The 21145-nt window shown below is 50.0% G+C and overlaps 1 protein-coding gene across 2 annotated transcripts in view; it reads left to right on the top strand.

Annotated features, from left to right (window-relative positions):
* Positions 1-21145, top strand: part of IL17RE (interleukin 17 receptor E) — a 160518-nt gene that overhangs the window by 119295 nt on the left and 20078 nt on the right. For both annotated transcript variants that reach the window (XM_086939373.1, XM_086939374.1), the window contains 4 exons: positions 93-232; positions 2110-2178; positions 5976-6042; positions 13200-13399. In XM_086939373.1, coding sequence (XP_086795499.1) covers positions 93-232; positions 2110-2178; positions 5976-6042; positions 13200-13399 — 476 coding nt within the window. The remainder of the gene's footprint in view (positions 1-92; positions 233-2109; positions 2179-5975; positions 6043-13199; positions 13400-21145) is intronic.

The raw sequence follows: 21145 nt of genomic DNA, 5'->3' as shown, positions 1-21145 counted from the left end.
CAGGAATCCCCAGTCTTCTTGGTACGTGTATGTTTTATTAAGCAAAAAACACAGCTTCTCTTTCCTCTTATCTTTGTTTACCTCTTTGCCAGGCCCTCCCTTCTCCTATGAGATTGATGAAACAAACCGACAGATTACTGTTTCCGTTCCACCGGGACCCCGTCTTAAAGCAAGACTTTGTCACCAGGAGCTCGTAGTGTGCGAAGAGCTTCGAAACAAAAGCCTCCAAGAGGTAAGAAGAGATGACTTCCAACTAGTCAAGCCGACACTTTTTGGCTCTGTTCTGAAGCTTCCTTTTGTCGTTGTCTTCTGCATTTTAATTATTGCCTCAAATGTTGTTTTTCCGATGCTCTCATTACATTTGTAAGTGCACATTTTATAGAGTTGGTCCTAAACAAGTGCCTTGGAAACATGTCTATGCCTTTTGTTTCCCGTATTTTCAGTAGCCGTGGGCAATGAACTCTGCTCCGCTAGCAGAGATTTGTTAACTACGCATTACATCTCCGCCATGTAGCAGATAGGTACTGCACCCACAACCCTTTGATAGAACAACTTTACCTTTACATGCTAAAAAGCATGTAACCAATGTACAAAAGTGAACTCTGAAAAATGTCAGGCAACGAGAGAGGTGATGATTTTGGGGTCACCCCTAACCTAGGGGGAGGGCAAGCAGATGCCTTGAACTTCAAAGAGCATATCATGCTCAACGATTCTGTGGTGGTCCCATCCTCCTAGGACCACCCCAAGTAAAGTTATGGGCAAAAATACAATGCCAACAAAAAGCCTAGAAAAGCTTAATAGGGCGAAATTCTAGAGTGCAGTGAATATAAAAAAAATATTGCTATATTTTCATTTTCACTTGAGATGACTATATGCATTTTTGCATTCAAAGATAGAGTTACTTGCTGTCTTATCAAAGGTATGTGAGGTTTCTCTTTTATTAATGAGGATGAGAGGACGGAGTTTTTGTTCAATTCTGCAGAATTGCGTGTACACTGAGTTAGAACGTGGCTGCGTGTGTACACTATAAGCTAAGATTGAATTATGTAACAAGTATTAGCAAAGCCAATAAATATGGCATTTGCAAATTATGCTGTTTGTGGTGTGATGGTTTATTTGGTTTTATGTTTCAAGCATTTACATGATGAAAGAATGAATGTAAAAAAAAATGCCTTTGTGTAAACAGGAGAAACATATGGTCTCAAGTAAAAATAAGTAGAAAATTACACATCGCACCAGGCAGTCATCCTGGAATGGATATTACATAATGTATCATTGTTCTGCAAGAGTACACCAAAAATGCACCATACAGTATGCCATTCCGAGATGTTGCCCAATAAATATTGTACTGGAGTGCCATAATGGAACGATTTTGAACATAGTGTCTCACTGTTGAACCATTCCAAGATGGCCGGACCTATTGCTTTTAAACATGGTAGCCATCTTGGAACGGTAAAACATTGCTACACTGCGGACAATAATATTCCAAAATGGCCACCCGGCTTAGAAGCTGTGGCACCACGGATGTCTGGCACTGCATATGCAATAAAAAGAAAGCGAAAGGACTCTTAACACTCTCTTGGGAACTGGCAAGCACAAGACAACAAGAAAGAAAACAAAAAGGAAAACGAATAGAGCTAGAAAGTAAAGGACCCGCCCACAGGTCCAGGCACTGAAGTTCACTCATTTGCAGGTGGGCCTGCAGATGTGATCCAGGGAGATGCCTTCAGCCTCAGTGGAACACAAATCAAAGGCTGAAAAGGGCGGACTCTTTGCTTCCTAGTGTCATGAATGGAGGTGAAATGTGAAGGGCACTTGAACAAACCAATGGCGAGAGAGATCTTACCTAAGGCCCCTCAATGCAGGAGTATGTAATGTGCATTTATGATTTGTTTCATTACAAGAGCCAGGCAGACAGCTGATGCTGTGCTGTCCTGCTAAACTTGAAAGGACCCTGGAGTAAAATGTCTGAATTAACGCCTGCATGTGACCAAAACAGCTCTGCAAGCAGACCTTGTACAGACCAGTGATGACGTAAGAACACATTGCTCACTTGCTCTGTCTCTCTGAATGTGCTCCATTAACTGTGTGTTTTATTCTTTCTGGCAGATAAAGCCCTCCTCGTCCCTGACCGCTGTCCTGCAGTACGAGTTCCTGCTGCCCTGCCTTTGCATCGAGGTACAGTCATTCCTCTCTCCTTAATTTGAAGATAACGTTGTCTGGTCAGATGTCTCTGTGTTCTGAGTCTGCTTCAGAGGCCTGAGAGTCACGTGTATGAGTTCTAGCACTGTAACTCAACCTTCATCTTTATAAGGTCGATACAACAAGTAACTTCCAGCTAGGTGATATTAACCTGGGTTAAACTGCTAAGAACCAGTTTGTCTTCTGATATTTGCTGCAGGAATATATGATGTGCCTTTTGAGAAGGAGTAATTAAACAACAGGGGGTGGTGATGGACAGAGTTTCTGAATTAAGCAGAATACTCTCACCCAGTAAAAGCTGGGATGGTGCAGTGAGCTAAAAAACGGTGTTGGATTAAGCCCTGATCTCTTGACTGGGTGAGAGTATTCTGCTTAATTCAGAAACTCTGTCCATCACCACCCCCTGTTGTTTAATTATTTTGAGAAGGAGTGACAGGAGGTTCAGTATATTCGGCAACATGGCGTAAAGGGGGCGTATGGATATGGCGGCGGGGGACATAGGACATCGGCTTCAGAGGGAGGAGGATAGACGAGAGAGCGTACTCACCCGGGGTGGGCTCCTCTGCTGGTGGTGGGCTTCTGCAGAATTGATAAAGAGATGAAGTGATAGACGCCTCGTTGCCATGCAACATGGCAGGAATGGAACCACAGATGCGTTGTCGCGATCTCTGATCATCTCCAACAGATATATGTTTTTTTCTGGATTAAAAAACAGCCCTGCTACAATTGATGTTTTATCTACATGTTGACATTATTCAAGCGATTACTTTGAATCCCAAAGAGTTTGTCCGTGAGAGATAAAGGGGGATAAAACAATCTCAAACAAGCATTGGCAAAGCTTATAGGCAGACCTGTTTATAGCGATGCTGTGCAGCATGGCTAAACAAAAATAAAAAAAAAGTCTATAATGCGGCCTCGCACGTCATTTTGTACATGTGCGCATCATGCGGATGTCCCTACAAAAGTATGCTTTATTTTTATTGATCCAAAGTAAATCAATAAAAAAAATAGAAAATGTGAGAAAGCAACACAGGAGGTGCTGAAGGTGGGAAGCAATAAAAGGGCATGTTTGAGGGGCAAGAGAGAGAGAGATCTGGAGTGCGGGAGAAAAGCAAGTGGGCGAGAGAGAGCAGCATGGAGCTGGAAGGAGAAGCACGTGGACGAGAAGCACATGGGAGTGAGCACATAAGGGAAGGGGTATGGGAGAAGCACAAGGGAGTGAGCACAAAGCGGAAGGGGTATGGGAGAAGCACATGGGAGTGAGCACATAACGGAAGGGGTAGAAGCACATGGGAGTGAGCACATAACGGAAGGGGTAGAAGCACATGGGAGTGAGCACATCACGGAAGGGGTATGGGAGCAGCACATGGCAGTGAGCACATCACGGAAGGGGTATGGGAGAAGCACATGGGAGTGAGCACATAACGGAAGGGGTATGGGAGAAGCACATGGAAGTGAGCACATAACGGAAGGGGTATGGGAGCAGCACATGGCAGTGAGCACATCACGGAAGGGGTATGGGAGAAGCACATGGGAGTGAGCACATAACGGAAGGGGTATGGGAGAAGCACATGGGAGTGAGCACATAAAGGAAGGGGTATGGGAGAAGCACATGGGAGTGAGCACATAACGGAAGGGGTATGGGAGAAGCACATGGAAGTGAGCACATAACGGAAGGGGTATGGGAGAAGCACATGGAAGTGAGCACATAACGGAAGGGGTATGGGAGAAGCACATGGGAGTGAGCACATAACGGAAGGGGTATGGGAGAAGCACATGGGAGTGAGCACATAACTGAAGGGGTATGGGAGAAGCACATGGATGAGAGCGCAACGCAGAGCACAGAGGAGGGAAGAGAAGCACACTAGGAAGACAGCTGCAAAACACATGCACTCTTGTGGAGAGCTAAAGACAGAAGAAAAAAGTAATTCCCTAAAAGTGAGTTGTTGAAAGACGCGTGTGAGATTGGAAATGGTCGGGGCGGGACAGACACAGGATAGACAAGGCAAGCCAATGAATAAGAAGCGGGCAGATGAGAATGAAAGTAAACTCAACCAATGAGGTCTTCGTTGTGAGGAGGTGGGGATAATGCCAGCCAAATGTAAAGGCAGGGAGGAGATATCATGGACTAAACTGTCTAAACCAACATCTTTGCAGACACCATGCTTGGCACTGGGTGTAACTGGCACACTTCCTGTGAACAACCACTATTACTGTGCCATGCGCCTTCTATAATAGCCAGCTGGACGTTTACTGCCAGCTGCAGGTGCGAGGATGCCTGGTCTCCACAGCATAACTTGCTATCACGGGCCCAATTCACAAAAGTAATCTGAGACAAAATCCTAACTTTACGACTTTCAGTATTTACAAAGGGCATTTAGGAGTAGTAAAGTTAGGATTCCTAACTTTACTACTCCCAAGTGCCCTAACTTTACTACTTTCGGTATTCACAATGGGCATTTAGGAGTAGTAAAGTTAGGAATCCTAACTTTACTACTCCCAAGTGCCCTAACTTTACTACTTTCGGTATTCACAATGGGCATTTAGGAGTAGTAAAGTTAGGATTCCTAACTTTACTACTCCCAAGTGCCCTAACTTTACTACTTTTGGTATTCACAATGGGCATTTAGGAGTAGTAAAGTTAGGAATCCTAACTTTACTACTCCCAAGTGCCCTAACTTTACTACTTTCGGTATTCACAATGGGCATTTAGGAGTAGTAAAGTTAGGATTCCTAACTTTACTACTCCCAAGTGCCCTAACTTTACTACTTTTGGTATTCACAATGGGCATTTAGGAGTAGTAAAGTTAGGAATCCTAACTTTACTACTCCCAAGTGCCCTAACTTTACTACTTTTGGTATTCACAATGGGCATTTAGGAGTAGTAAAGTTAGGAATCCTAACTTCACTACTCCTAAATGCCCTTTGTGAATACCGGAAGTCGTAAAGTTAGGATTTTGTCTCAGATTACTTTTGAGAATCCGGCCCATGGTTCTTGAACTGAGATACATATTGCATCCCAGCAGGCAGGCCTTCATCCTTTTTGTAGGTTATGGGTTAGTATAGTGGAGTGGGCCCATGCAGTCTGTTATGCTGCTAGGGTCAATGAGAACATTGCACTACTGCACAATAATACCACACCATTGTGCTGTACTTTGTGTAATTATGCTTCATGAAATTACTCAATTTACTCCCACCTCGTAATCTGAATACACTGTTTTTATCTATCTTATCCCAGTGCTTTAGAGGTGATGGGTTATTACTTTGCCTTAGAGCCTTGGTGGTAACCCAGGTCTTCTACACCTTTGGTAGCAGGGCCTCTGCGAAGGTGACTCGGCGCGTTTCATAGAGGGGAAGATGGAAACAGAGTAATGGAGCACCTTAGGTAATTAACCAGCTGTAACCTCATGATTACATTCTCATCGATCACATCACTGGTCCTGCTAGGAAAGGCTGGTGACGGCTGCTGTTCTTTAGGAGCGTCCGAGAGGTGTGAGGAGGGCTGAGGGCAGTCAGCAGCTCACAGACACAAGGAGCAGCCAGAGGCAGGGTGGAGCTGGAGACCACGCAGACCCTCCAAGCACTTTAAGACTGGAACATGGGTAAAAAGAATAGACCTGGTGTTTGCAGCCTGTAGTCGCTCTTTTTTCAGTGTATAAGCATGCTTGTGAGCCGGGATGGTGCCTGTCTTTCCTCTTCACTTGTTAGGCGCTATATCAAGTCCTCAAAGAGCCTCTGGGGTTTTACCTCATACTTTCCATTTGTTTTCTCAGGTCTATTATCTAAATACCAACATAAGGCGAGCAAAGAAATGTCCCTTCGCCCACAATCTCAAAGCCTGTAAGTAATCTAGTGCTTTTCAGTTTCCTTTATGCTTCTGTGCGCTTTCATTCAGTTCTTAAATCAAAATAGTGAACAGTCTGAGTTTTTATGATGGAATGTAGATGCTTCCTGCACTGGTGTGTGTCAGAGTCTGTCTGGCCAGAAAATCCAATTTAAAAACAAAATGGGGTTAAGATTCTTTAGAAGGCCCCTCCCTACTTCATACTTGTTGACTCATCACTCTTCCCCTTTTCTCCAATATGTTCTTCCTCTCTGTCTCTTCTCAGCCTCTTTTCTTCCTGGTCCGTTCTCTCTTACTCTAGTGAATTTCGATTACTAATCAGGCGCGTGACCCTGGTCTGTGCTAGTGCACACATGCATTATGTGTGCACGGTTCAGACTCGGACTGTGCGTCTAGTTAACATAAGGTGCACAACAGAGTGCACGCTGTAGTCTTTGCACTAACTCAGTGACTGAGGATTGGGTGGAATTTGTTCCAATGATCACCAATACCTGGGATATCACCTTTCCAGTGGCTGCCAGTAATCTGAGCAGGCGGTGGGGTTGGGTGGGCAGGCCACACACGTATTCACATACTCACACTCACCCATCTAAATGCACACTCACTCACACCCATACATTCACAGGCACATACACATATACCCACCATTCACAAGCACATACACACACCAGTAGCAGCTCCTCGAGAGAATGGTGCAGGGCGGTAGGGCGGGGGAGGGACAGGATGGGGGGTAGTAAACTACGGCATACGGCTGCACGGAGATAAGTAACTAAATAAATAAAATGAATTACATTGCGCGTGCTGCATCGCCGATGGCGTTGCAGCGCGCATAATGTTGTTGTCCCGGGCGCCCCGCCCCACCACCCCGCACAACTCCCTTCGAGGAGCCGCTACTGACACACACCCATTTAGAGCATGCATGCATTAGTACATATGCATTCATACATACACACACAAAATATTTTAAACAAGCACTGGCGTTGCCAATAGGTCTCGCAGTAGGAAAGTTGGAGCTATTGGTTTTGTAAATGACATTTTATATTTATATATCGTTATTGGCATTGTCAATAACAATATATAAATATAAAATGTCATTTACAAAACCAATAGCTCCAACTTTCCAAATGCGAAACCTATTGGCAACGCCAGTGCTTGTTTTATTTCTGAATAAGAATGCCTATGAAAAATTCTGAATCAAAAATGCAAAACGAGTTTTATATAATTGTATGCAAGCCAGGCCAATTACCCTCCCGAAAATGTGTCCCATGCAAAGTTACTTTTAAATACAGGAACACAACAGGCTGTGGCACGCATTCATTCTAATTTCTTCTTTAAAAAGATCAGTTGGTGAGGTTGAGTGCCACGGGTTCAATGCCACGGGTTGAAGTCAAATAACGAAAACGAAAGCCGTGCAAAAGTAGATGGGCCGGCCAGCAGTGAAAAAAGTAACGTTTCGGGAGAGCCTGGGGCGGGAATGCGAGCGAGGGGAGGCAGGCAGATTACGAGGGAAGCCGGATGGGGGCGGGAAAGCCTGGTGGGAGGCGGGAATGCGCGAGGGGAGGCAGGCGGATTGGGAGGGAAGCCTGATGGGGGCGGGAGAGCCTGGTGGGTGGGCGTGAATGAGGGGAGGACTGGGCTGGGCTTGCATGAAAGTGAATTGGCTGCGCGTCCAAAGGAAACAAGAAAAAAAAAACTCCACCCTCTCCATTACTGTTCAACTGGTGGCCATGTGTTCGGGAGGGAGTGGTCCGAAGAGTGTTTCAACATGCGCCTTGCGCCCCTGACATGCCATTGAAGGTTGGTGCAACCCTTCTTATGAATTACCAATTCCATGTTGGTGCAGAGTTGGAAGGACGGGGGGTTCATACTATGGGGGGCCTTTATCCTGGAGGGCAAGTTTATTACAAGAGATGAGGCCATAGAATCCTTTCAATTGGGTACGAGGAAATAACTCCAATATGTCAAAATATCAACCACAACTCGTGAGCTGTAGCCGACGCGCCACCCCACTCCAACACCCTGGCAACACGACTAGATATGGCTCATGGCTGTAGACTGATCTCCCGCAATGATAGGGCGCTCCGTGATGATTCATTGTCGACAACACTCCACGTGCAGGCCAAATGGTAGAAAATCATGGGGTGGCTCTCTAACAGCTGGGGAATGGATAAGGGTGCATGAGGGAGTACGGACAGTCAGCTCCAATGCCCGTTTCAAATTGTTGCAATATAATTTCATGCACCAAACCTATCTTACTCCACATGCTTTGAATGTTAGTTATGCTCCTTGACCAGCCAGCTGCACACGCTGCAGGCCCCGAAAGCGGATTTATACATATGGTATGGTCTTGTACTTCTCTGTTCTCTTACGGGTGGGAGGTATTGCAAAGCCTGAATAGAGCTAGGGAATTGGCGATACCATTTGAAATTTGTCAGGGAGGGGGGAGGAGGGAGTGCGATGCGAGCAGCAGCAGGGAAGGGGGCGGAGAGGAGGCTCTGATGGAGAGCATGCTCCTTGACCAGCCAGCTGCACACGCTGCAGGCCCCGAAAGCGGATTTATACATATGGTATGGTCTTGTACTTCTCTGTTCTCTTACGGGTGGGAGGTATTGCAAAGCCTGAATAGAGCTAGGGAATTGGCGATACCATTTGAAATTTGTCAGGGAGGGGGGGGGAGGGAGTGCGATGCGAGCAGCAGCAGGGAAGGGGGCGGAGAGGAGGCTCTGATGGAGAGCGAGGTAAAGCCATGCTTTGCAGCAAACCCTAACAAGCGGAAAACGAAAGCCGTGCAAAAGTAGATGGGCCGGCCAGCAGTGAAAAAAGTAAAGTTTCGGGAGAGCCTGGGGCGAGGGCGCTCCGTGATGATTCATTGTCGACAACACTCCACGTGCAGGCCAAATGGTAGGAAATCATGGGGGGCTCTCTAACAGCTGGGGAATGGATAAGGGTGCATGAGGGAGTACGGACAGTCAGCTCCAATGCCCGTTTCGAAGGACGGGGGGTTCATACTATGGGGGGCCTTTATCCTGGAGGGCAAGTTTATTACAAGAGATGAGGCCATAGAATCCTTTCAATTGGGTACGGGGAAAGAACTCCAATATGTCAAAATATCAACCGCAACTCGTGAGCTGTAGCCGACGCGCCACCCCACTCCAACACCCTGGCAACACGACTAGATATGGCTCATGGCTGTAGACTGATCTCCCGCAATGATAGGGCGCTCCGTGATGATTCATTGTCGACAACACTCCACGTGCAGGCCAAATGGTAGGAAATCATGGGGGGCTCTCTAACAGCTGGGGAATGGATAAGAGTGCATGAGGGAGTACGGACAGTCAGCTCCAATGCCTGTTTCAAATTGTTGCAATATAATTTCATGCACCAAACCTATCTTACTCCACATGCTTTGAATGTTAGTTATGCTCCTTGACCAGCCAGCTGCACACGCTGCAGGCCCCGAAAGCGGATTTATACATATGGTATGGTCTTGTACTTCTCTGTTCTCTTACGGGTGGGAGGTATTGCAAAGCCTGAATAGAGCTAGGGAATTGGCGATACCATTTGAAATTTGTCAGGGAGGGGGGAGGAGGGAGTGCGATGCGAGCAGCAGCAGGGAAGGGGGCGGAGAGGAGGCTCTGATGGAGAGCGATGTAAAGCCATGCTTTGCAGCAAACCCTAACAAGCGGAAAACGAAAGCCGTGCAAAAGTAGATGGGCCGGCCAGCAGTGAAAAAAGTAAAGTTTCGGGAGAGCCTGGGGCGGGAATGCGAGCGAAGGGAGGCAGGCATATTACGAGGGAAGCCGGATGGGGGCGGGAAAGCCTGGTGGGAGGCGTGAATGCGCGAGGGGAGGCAGGCGGATTGGGAGAGAAGCCTGATGGGGGCGGGAAAGCCTGGTGGGAGGCGTGAATGCGCGAGGGGAGGCAGGCGGATTGGGAGAGAAGCCTGATGGGGGCGGGAAAGCCTGGTGGGAGGCGTGAATGCGCGAGGGGAGGCAGGCGGATTGGGAGAGAAGCCTGATGGGGGCGGGAGAGCCTGGTGGGTGGGCGTGAATGAGGAGAGGACTGGGCTGGGCTTGCATGCGATGCGCGTGCATGTACACGGGCACTGCATGAAAACCGCGGGGCTGAAAGCCCTTTGGTTTGAAGATGTTTTCGCCACATGAGTTCTCGCTACGCTCGATGCGCTTGCGCGCATCGATAGGTCGCGAGACCTAAAAACTGTTACAGGCTGCAGCGGTGATCTCGGGTGGCGTAAGGGAATTCTCTGAGGTTGCTCGAGCTTTGGGACTGCCGCCTCCTCTCATTGGTTGATTTTGTTATGGGTCAGCCAATGAGAGGAAGCAGCAGTCACTTACTCGGCACAAAGTGTTATGGAGTCAGTGGGAGTTGCTGACCCAACCTCACTCTGTAAGAAGGCGACACTGATGTACAGTCTATCCTTGGCCATTCAGGGCTTAAAACTGAAGTGCCCAGACCCGAGGCTATCAGCGCTCTGCCCCTTTGTCATGAGGGGGCGGACCTCCAAGCGCTTGGCTTGTCTGAGGCAATCATTCCCAAAGGGTTGTAAAATCCTCAGCCCGACAAAGTTCAGCTCAGACTGCCAGGTTCCTGCAGATTTAGAGAATGTATAGTTCCTGACTACCTGACACAAACATGAAGAGTGTCTGTCAGGGTGACCTTTGCTCAGCCTGACAGACACTCTCTGTGTTTTCGAAATGATGGGGGTGGGGACTCTCTGCCCTTAAGGACAGGCCTTGTCTGCACCTCTCGCTCATACCTTACTCTTTCTAGTTCTCCTCTTCTTACTGTCACCTCCTCGGCTCCCTTCTTTCTTCATTCGGTTAAACTCAATTCACCTCAAATTCACCTTACAGCCATAGGCAGTGCTACCTTTGTTGCTAAAGGTCACATAGAACATATATTGCAACACCCAGTCCAAACATGAAGTTAGACAGTTTGAAACACCAACTTTCACCCAATGCCAAGCCACTTGGATGCTCCCTGCAGACCAGGCTCACCCTCAAGTAACACATCGCCAAGAAAACCAAAATGGCCTGGTGCCAGCTCTCGCTACTGGAGAATATGACACCATTCCTCCCAGAAAGAGAGTTCAGGCGGCTGTTCATACCTTTATTCTTTGGATGCTGGTAAAGCCTTGATCTATAGCCTCCCAGACTCCATATCAGTTCCCCTCAAGGGCATCTTTTAAGCCACAGCACACCTCAGCACTGCCTGCAGAAATACAACCACACCAGCTCCTGCCAGCCGGAAAAGCTTCCACCCCTTGCCTCTACCGTAGGCCATCTTCAGCAAACAAGGGTCTTCTTGGGTTTAGGGGAGGGATGTAGATTTCGAAATGAAGCTAAGAGTGCTCTGCTTCTGCCTCTTCCTGTTACTGCCTTTGCAATATCTCTGATCCAGGGTTCACAAGGGGGTCTGCAGGGACAACAGGTGGTGAGGAACATGTTTGACTTCTGCGGCAATCAGTTGACTATTCTGAATGCTGATGTTCTCATGGTCTAGAACTGCTGTAGGATAGGGCGGTTTGTGTTCAGTGACTTCTTTGGTGTGCACCTGTTACAACGCATTTTTTACAACGCACTACTGTTACAACGCATCCATTACAACGCGGATACTGTTACAACTCATGTTTTTACAACGCATTTTTTTACAACGCAGGTACCTTTACAACGCATACCATTACAACGTAAGTATTGGTAAGTATATAGTTATTTTTTAAATGTTATATGTTTGGGGAAAAGGGGTATTTTTAGGGGTTAGGGTCAGTTTTGGGTTTTAGGGTAAAGGGGTATTTTTAGGGGTTAGGGTCAGTTTGGGGTTTTAGGGTAAAGGGGTATTTTTAGGGTTCAGGGTCAGTTTTCAGTTTTTGGGTAAAGGGGTATTTTTAGGGTTCAGGGTCAGTTTTTAGTTTTTGGGTAAAGGGGTATTTTTAGGGTTCAGGGTCAGTTTTCAGTTTTTGGGTAAAGGGGTATTTTTAGGGTTCAGGGTCAGTTTTTAGTTTTTGGGTAAAGGGGTATTTTTAGGGTTCAGGGTCAGTTTTCAGTTTTTGGGTAAAGGGGTATTTTTAGGGTTCAGGGTCAGTTTTTAGTTTTTGGGTAAAGGGGTATTTTTAGGGTTCAGGGTCAGTTTTCAGTTTTTTGGTAAAGGGGTATTTTTAGGGTTCAGGGTCAGTTTTTAGTTTTTGGGTTAAGGGGTATTTTTAGGGTTCAGGGTCAGTTTTCAGTTTTTGGGTAAAGGGGTATTTTTAGGGTTCAGGGTCAGTTTTCAGTTTTTGGGGTACAGGGTAAAAATAAATTACATTTAATTTTAAATTAAATTATTTAATAGTAAATAAATTAAATTAAATTACATTGCATTATTTTTGGGGTTGAGGGTCAGTTTTGAGTTTTTGGGGTACAGGGGTACAGGGTAAAAATAAAGTTATATTTTTTTTAATTTTCAATAATTAATTTAAATTATATTTCATAAAATTACTTTAATTTATTTTTGGGGTTTAGGGTCAGTTTTCAGTTTTTGGGGTACAGGGGTACATGGTAAAAATAAAGTAATATTAATTTAAATTTAAAATAATTTACGGAAATTAAATTATTTAAAATTACATTAAATTATATTTTTAAAATTAAGTTACTATTAGATTATTAATATTAATATATACTTACCCATACTTACGTTGTAATGGTCTGCGTTGTAAAGGTACCTGCGTTGTAAAAAAATGCGTTGTAAATACATGCGTTGTTACAGTATCCGCGTTGTAAAAACCGCGTTGTAACGGTATGCGGAGTAAAAGTCCGCGTTGTAACATCATATATCCACTTCTTTGTAGATAACTAATTCACTAGTAGATTACCAGTTGTGTATGCTGAAGTTTGATTGGTGTGGCATGTTTATTAGCAGATTTTGCCAAATTTCCCACTTATATAACATGTCACTGGCGGGCTATACTAAGCGTTTGATGTGTTGATATGTCCACTAGTGGTATATTCTGAATATATTTATGGATAACCCAGTACCTTGCAGTCGAGGACTAGCCTGAGAAGAAAAGGCAAACTGGTTCCATTGATTTACCCAGGACTGAGAAGAGGCTGGTTATAAAGAGCTGGTTTGATACCTGTACCTCTGTTCCCACCTCCAGATGGCGCTGATCTCTGGAATGCTGCAACCTTCAAGGGCCACCGCTCGTCGACAAGGGACCAGATGCTGATGGACTACACGTCCCCGTGTCCCGAGAGGCCCTCGGTATCTCTCTGCCACAAACCTAAGAACCTCATCTCCGATGTCTGTGAAGACCTTCCCAACTCTAGAGCTTCTGAGACAGTCCTGGATGCTACAGTGGTAAGTGTCAACACTTTGGACAATCACCACTTGGATGTGACCACTAACCTCCTCTTCATTCTTTTGAGCACATCCTACAAACACACCAAGAGCAGCAACTTCTCCATTCTGCATTAACAACTAATTCTAGGGACTGCTGCCTCCCAGCTTTGATCTCTGCTCTCTGCTCTCGCGCTGCTGCTGCTGCTGCCTCCCAGCTTTGATCTCTGCTCTCGCGCTGCTGCTGCTGCTGCCTCCCAGCTTTGATCTCTGCTCTCTGCTCTCGCGCTGCTGCTGCCTCCCAGCTTTGATCTCTGCTCTCTGCTCTCGCGCTGCTGCTGCTGCTGCCTCCCAGCTTTGATCTCTGCTCTCTGCTCTCGCGCTGCTGCTGCCTCCAGCTGTGATCTCTGCTCTCTGCTCTCGCACTGCTGCTGCTGCCTCCCAGCTTTGATCTCTGCTCTCTGCTCTCGCACTGCTGCTGCTGCTTCTGCCTCCCAGCTTTGATCTCTGCTCTCTGCTCTCGCGCTGCTGCTGCTGCCTCCCAGCTTTGATCTCTGCTCTCTGCTCTCGCACTGCTGCTGCTGCTGCCATCCAGCTTTGATCTCTGCTCTCTGCTCTCGCACTGCTGCTGCTGCCTCCCAGCTTTGATCTCTGCTCTCTGCTCTCGCGCTGCTGCTGCTGCCTCCCAGCTTTGATCTCTGCTCTCTGCTCTCGCGCTGCTGCTGCTGCCTCCCAGCTTTGATCTCTGCTCTCTGCTCTCGCACTGCTGCTGCTGCCTCCCAGCTTTGATCTCTGCTCTCGCGCTGCTGCTGCTGCCTCCCAGCTTTGATCTCTGCTCTCTGCTCTCGCGCTGCTGCTGCTGCCTCCCAGCTTTGATCTCTGCTCTCTGCTCTCGCACTGCTGCTGCTGCCTCCCAGCTTTGATCTCTTCTCTCTGCTCTCGCGCTGCTGCCTCCCAGCTTTGATCTCTGCTCTCTGCTCTCGCGCTGCTGCTGCCTCCCAGCTTTGATCTCTGCTCTCTGCTCTCTGCTCTCGCGCTGCTGCTGCCTCCCAGCTTTGATCTCTGCTCTCTGCTCTCGCGCTGCTGCTGCTGCTGCCTCCCAGCTTTGATCTCTGCTCTCTGCTCTCGCACTGCTGCTGCTGCCTCCCAGCTTTGATCTCTGCTCTCTGCTCTCGCACTGCTGCTGCCTCCCAGCTTTGATCTCTGCTCTCTGCTCTCGCACTGCTGCTGCTGCCTCCCAGCTTTGATCTCTGCTCTCGCACTGCTGCTGCCTCCCAGCTTTGATCTCTGCTCTCTGCTCTCGCGCTGCTGCTGCTGCCTCCCAGCTTTGATCTCTGCTCTCTGCTCTCGCACTGCTGCTGCTGCTGCTGCTGCCATCCAGCTTTGATCTCTGCTCTCTGCTCTCGCACTGCTGCTGCTGCCTCCAGCTGTGATCTCTGCTCTCTGCTCTCGCACTGCTGCTGCTGCCTCCCAGCTTTGATCTCTGCTCTCTACTCTCGCACTGCTGCTGCTGCTTCTGCCTCCCAGCTTTGATCTCTGCCCTCTGCTCTCGCGCTGCTGCTGCTGCCTCCCAGCTTTGATCTCTGCTCTCTGCTCTCGCACTGCTGCCTCCCAGCTTTGATCTCTGCTCTCTGCTCTTGCACTGCTGCTGCTGCCTCCCAGCTTTGATCTCTGCTCTCGCACTGCTGCTGCTGCCTCCCAGCTTTGATCTCTGCTCTCGCAATGCTGCTGCCTCCCAGCTTTGATCTCTGCTCTCTGCTCTCGCGCTGCTGCTGCTGCCTCCAGCTGTGATCTCTGCTCTCTGCTCTCGCACTGCTGCTGCTGCTTCTGCCTCCCAGCTTTGATCTCTGCTCTCTGCTCTCGCACTGCTGCTGCTGCTGCTGCTGCTGCTGCTGCCATCCAGCTTTGATCTCTGCTCTCTGCTCTCGCACTGCTGCTGCTGCCTCCCAGCTTTGATCTCTGCTCTCTGCTCTCGCGCTGCTGCTGCTGCCTCCCAGCTTTGATCTCTGCTCTCTGCTCTCGCACTGCTGCTGCTGCCTCCCAGCTTTGATCTCTGCTCTCTGCTCTCTGCTCTCGCACTGCTGCTTCTGCCTCCCAGCTTTGATCTCTGCTCTCTGCTCTCGCGCTGCTGCTGCTGCCTCCCAGCTTTGATCTCTGCTCTCTGCTCTCGCACTGCTGCTGCTGCCATCCAGCTTTGATCTCTGCTCTCTGCTCTCGCACTGCTGCTGCTGCCTCCCAGCTTTGATCTCTGCTCTCGCGCTGCTGCTGCTGCCTCCCAGCTTTGATCTCTGCTCTCTGCTCTCGCACTGCTGCTGCTGCCTCCCAGCTTTGATCTCTGCTCTCTGCTCTCGCGCTGCTGCTGCTGCCTCCCAGCTTTGATCTCTGCTCTCTGCTCTCGCGCTGCTGCTGCTGCCTCCCAGCTTTGATCTCTGCTCTCTGCTCTCGCACTGCTGCTGCTGCCTCCCAGCTTTGATCTCTGCTCTCTGCTCTCGCGCTGCTGCTGCTGCCTCCCAGCTTTGATCTCTGCTCTCTGCTCTCGCGCTGCTGCTGCCTCCCAGCTTTGATCTCTGCTCTCTGCTCTCGCACTGCTGCTGCTGCTGCTGCCATCCAGCTTTGATCTCTGCTCTCGCACTGCTGCTGCTGCTTCTGCCTCCCAGCTTTGATCTCTGCTCTCTGCTCTCGCGCTGCTGCTGCTGCCTCCCAGCTTTGATCTCTGCTCTCTGCTCTCGCACTGCTGCTGCTGCTGCTGCTGCCATCCAGCTTTGATCTCTGCTCTCTGCTCTCGCACTGCTGCTGCTGCCTCCCAGCTTTGATCTCTGCTCTCTGCTCTCGCGCTGCTGCTGCTGCCTCCCAGCTTTGATCTCTGCTCTCTGCTCTCGCGCTGCTGCTGCTGCCTCCCAGCTTTGATCTCTGCTCTCTGCTCTCGCGCTGCTGCCTCCCAGCTTTGATCTCTGCTCTCTGCTCTCGCACTGCTGCTGCTGCCTCCCAGCTTTGATCTCTGCTCTCTGCTCTCGCACTGCTGCTGCTGCCTCCCAGCTTTGATCTCTGCTCTCTGCTCTCGCGCTGCTGCTGCTGCCTCCCAGCTTTGATCTCTGCTCTCTGCTCTCGCGCTGCTGCTGCTGCCTCCCAGCTTTGATCTCTGCTCTCTGCTCTCGCACTGCTGCTGCCTCCCAGCTTTGATCTCTGCTCTCTGCTCTCGCACTGCTGCTCCCTCCCAGCTTTGATCTCTGCTCTCTGCTCTCGCACTGCTGCTGCCTCCCAGCTTTGATCTCTGCTCTCTACTCTCGCACTGCTGCTGCTGCTGCTGCCTCCCAGCTTTGATCTCTGCTCTCGCGCTGCTGCTGCCTCCCAGCTTTGATCTCTGCTCTCTGCTCTCGCGCTGCTGCTGCTGCCTCCCAGCTTTGATCTCTGCTCTCTGCTCTTGCACTGCTGCTGCTGCCTCCCAGCTTTGATCTCTGCTCTCTGCTCTCGCGCTGCTGCCTCCCAGCTTTGATCTCTGCTCTCGCACTGCTGCTCCCTCCCAGCTTTGATCTCTGCTCTCTGCTCTCGCACTGCTGCTGCCTCCCAGCTTTGATCTCTGCTCTCTACTCTCGCACTGCTGCTGCTGCCTCCCAGCTTTGATCTCTGCTCTCGCGCTGCTGCTGCCTCCCAGCTTTGATCTCTGCTCTCTGCTCTCGCGCTGCTGCTGCTGCCATCCAGCTTTGATCTCTGCTCTCTGCTCTCGCGCTGCTGCCATCCAGCTTTGATCTCTGCTCTCTGCTCTCGCGCTGCTGCCTCCCAGCTTTGATCTCTGCTCTCTACTCTCGCACTGCTCCTGCTGCCCACTGACTCTCACGTGCATCAACAATGTACTTTTTTACAGAGTTTTATATAGCGCAAACTTGACCCGAAGGTATCGGGCATCAGAGCGCTTTACATAGCACCAGTTGCATTACAAGAGGGCACATTCCTTTTTGTTAGGCATGGGCAGATTAAGTGATTTGCCCAGAATCACAGGATGTTTTGTGTCCTTGCCGAGACTCGAACCCTGTTCCCCAGATTTGAGGTCGACAGCCCTAGCCGTAAGGTCAGCTCCTCACCTCAACTACTGGTTCCTTCTAACCGACGTTCATTTTACCCCATCACAGGCAACTTTTTAGCCATCTGCCACAAATGACTTTCACACATGTGTATCTCTCGGACCCTAGCAGTTTGTTCCATTCACCTATAGAAAGCGTAGGATCCACATATCCAATTGTAACCTTGTATCCCTCACAGTCTGCATCACAAAACAGGCTTGGCATTGGAAAGTGAGAGATGGACCCTCTGCAATGGTGACAAACCCATGTCACCCCTCAATTTTTTGGGTCCCAATCTAGAGTTACTGTCTACATCATCCCCGGCACCTAGATTTATGACCAAGTCAACGGGGTTTGATCTTGGTGCCCTAAAAGCACATATTAGTGATGTTGACTGACTCCATTGTCATCCCAACCTTTTTGGTTCGGTGAGAGTATCGTGAAATCACTGCACTCACTCAGGCCTGTTCGTGTCATGTACTCCAGTCTGGCGGGTGATGAGGTGGCCACAGATCTACACCTTTATGAGATTGTTTTTGTGTGCACACTCCATGTTATATAGGTAATGCATGCTACATTAGATACCTTATGTGCCAATCGTTACATCAAAGCTGTAGAATTGAGTGAAATAATCATGAGGTTTCATGTCCACCGCTCACAAGATATTTGTACAAATTTGATGACCCACCCACCCCCAGGATCTGACCACCATTAATGACCCCCAATAATGTTAATGGAAGACACAGTCTGTGTGGACCTGCAACAGTACCCCATCACAGGTTCCGTACGCCAGAGCTACGTAAAGGACTGACGTCTGTGTGGACTTGCACTAGTACCCCATCACAGGTTCCGTACGCCAACGCTACATGAGGGACTGACGTCTGTGTGGAACTGCACCAGTACCCCATCACAGGTTACGTACGCCAGCGCTAATTAAGGGACTGACGTCTGTGTGGGCCCGGACCAGTACCCCATCTCAGGTTACGCACGCCAGCTCTACCTAAGGGACTGACATCTGTGTGGGCCTGCACCAGTACCCCATCACAGGTTAGGTACGCCAGCGCTACGTAAGGGACTGATGTCTGTGTAGACCTGCACCAGTACCCCATCACAGGTAACGTACGCCAGCGCTACGTAAGGGACTGACGTCTGTGTGGGCCCGCACCAGTACCCCATCACAGGTTACGTACGCCAGCGCTAATTAAGGGACTGATGTCTGTGTGGGCTCGCACCAGTACCCCATCACAGGTTACGTACGCCAGTGCTACGTAAGGGACTGATGTCTGTGTGGGCCTGCACCAGTACCCCATCACAGGTTAGGTACGCCAGCGCTACGTAAGGGACTGATGTCTGTGTAGACCTGCACCAGTACCCCATCACAGGTAATGTACGCCAGCGCTACGTAAGGGGCTGACGTCTGTGTGGAACTGCACCAGTACCCCATCACAGGTTACGTACGCCAGCGCTAATTAAGGGACTGACATATGTGTGGGCCTGCACCAGTACCCCATCACAGGTTACGTACGCCAGTGCTAAATAAGGGACTGACGTCTGTGTGGGCCCGCACCAGTACCCCATCACAGGTTAGGTACGCCAGCGCTACGTAAGGGACTGATGTCTGTGTGGACCTGCACCAGTACCCCATCACAGGTTACGTACGCCAGCGCTACGTAAGGGACTGACGTCTGTGTGGAACTGCACCAGTACCCCATCACAGGTTACGTACGCCAGCGCTAATTAAGGGACTGACGTCTGTGTGGGCCCGCACCAGTACCCCATCACAGGGAAGGTATGCCAGCGCTAAGTAAGGGACTGATGTCTGGGTGGACCTGCACCAGTACCCCATCACAGGTTAGGTTCGCCAGCGCTACGTAAGGGACTGATGTCTGTGTGGACCTGCACCAGTACCCCATCACAGGTTACGTACGCCAGTGCTAATTAAGGGACTGACGTCTGTGTGGGCCTGCACCAGTACCCCATCACAGGTTAGGTACGCCAGCGCTACGTTAGGGGCTGACGTCTGTGTGGACCTGCACCAGTACCCCATCACAGGTTCCGTACGCCAATGCTACGTAAGGGGCTGACGTCTGTGTGGACCCGCACCAGTACCCCATCACAGGTTACGTACGCCAGTGCTAATTAAGGGACTGACGTCTGTGTGGGCCTGCACCAGTACCCCACCACAGGTTACGAACGCCAGCGCTACGAAAGGGACTGATGCCTGTGTGGACCTGCACCAGTACCCCATCACAGGTTACGTACGTCAACGCTAATTAAGGGACTGACGTCTGTGTGGGCCCGCACCAGTACCCCATCACAGGTTAGGTACGCCAGCGCTACGTAAGGGACTGATGTCTGTGTGGACCTGCACCAGTACCCCATCACAGGTAACGTACGCCAGCGCTACGTCAGGGGCTGACGTCTGTGTGGAACTGCACCAGTACCCCATCACAGGTTACGTACGCCAGCACTACATAAGGGACTGACATCTTTGATGACCCGCACCAATACTCCATCACAGGTTACGTACGCCAGCGCTATGTAAGGGGCTGACGTCTGTGTGGGCCCGCACCAGAACCCCACCGCAGGTTACGTACGCCAGCGCTAATTAAGGGACTGACGTCTGTGTGGGCCCGCACCAATACCCCACCGCAGGTTACGTACGCCAGCGCTAATTAAGGGACTGACGTCTGTGTGGGCCCGCACCAGTACCCCATCACAGGTTTGGTACGCCAGCGCTAATTAAGGGACTGACGTCTGTGTGGGCCTGCACCAGTACCCCATCACAGGTTACGTACGCCAGCGCTATGAAAGGGACTGATGCCTGTGTGGACCTGCACCAGTACCCCATCACAGGTAACGTACGCCAGCGCTACGTAAGGGACTGACGTCTGTGTGGGCCCGCACCAGTACCCCATCACAGGTTACGTACGCCAGCGCTAATTAAGGGACTGATGTCTGTGTGGGCTCGCACCAGTACCCCATCACAGGTTACGTACGCCAGTGCTACGTAAGGGACTGATGTCTGTGTGGGCCTGCACCAGTACCCCATCACAGGTTATGTACGCCAGCGCTAATTAAGGGACTGACGTCTGTGTGGGCCCGCACCAGTACCCCATCACAGGTTACGTACGCCAGCGCTAATTAAGGGACTGACGTCTGTGTGGGCCCGCACCAATACCCCACCGCAGGTTTCGTACGCCAGCGCTAATTAAGGGACTGACATCTGTGTGGGCCCGCACCAGTACCCCATCACAGGTTTGGTACGCCAGCGCTAATTAAGGGACTGACGTCTGTGTGGGCCTGCACCAGTACCCCATCACAGGTTACGTACGCCAGCGCTATGAAAGGGACTGATGCCTGTGTGGACCTGCACCAGTACCCCATCACAGGTAACGTACGCCAGCGCTACGTAAGGGACTGACGTCTGTGTGGGCCCGCACCAGTACCCCATCACAGGTTACGTACGCCAGCGCTAATTAAGGGACTGATGTCTGTGTGGGCTCGCACCAGTACCCCATCACAGGTTACGTACGCCAGTGCTACGTAAGGGACTGATGTCTGTGTGGGCCTGCACCAGTACCCCATCACAGGTTATGTACGCCAGCGCTAATTAAGGGACTGACGTCTGTGTGGGCCCGCACCAGTACCCCATCACAGGTTACGTACGCCAGCGCTAATTAAGGGACTGATGTCTGTGTGGGCCCGC

Source organism: Lissotriton vulgaris, chromosome 9 (assembly GCF_964263255.1).
Source record: "Lissotriton vulgaris chromosome 9, aLisVul1.2, whole genome shotgun sequence".
NCBI lineage: Eukaryota > Metazoa > Chordata > Amphibia > Caudata > Salamandridae > Lissotriton > Lissotriton vulgaris.
Note: the sequence above shows the minus strand (reverse complement) of the source record. Positions and strands in the feature narration are given on the sequence as shown.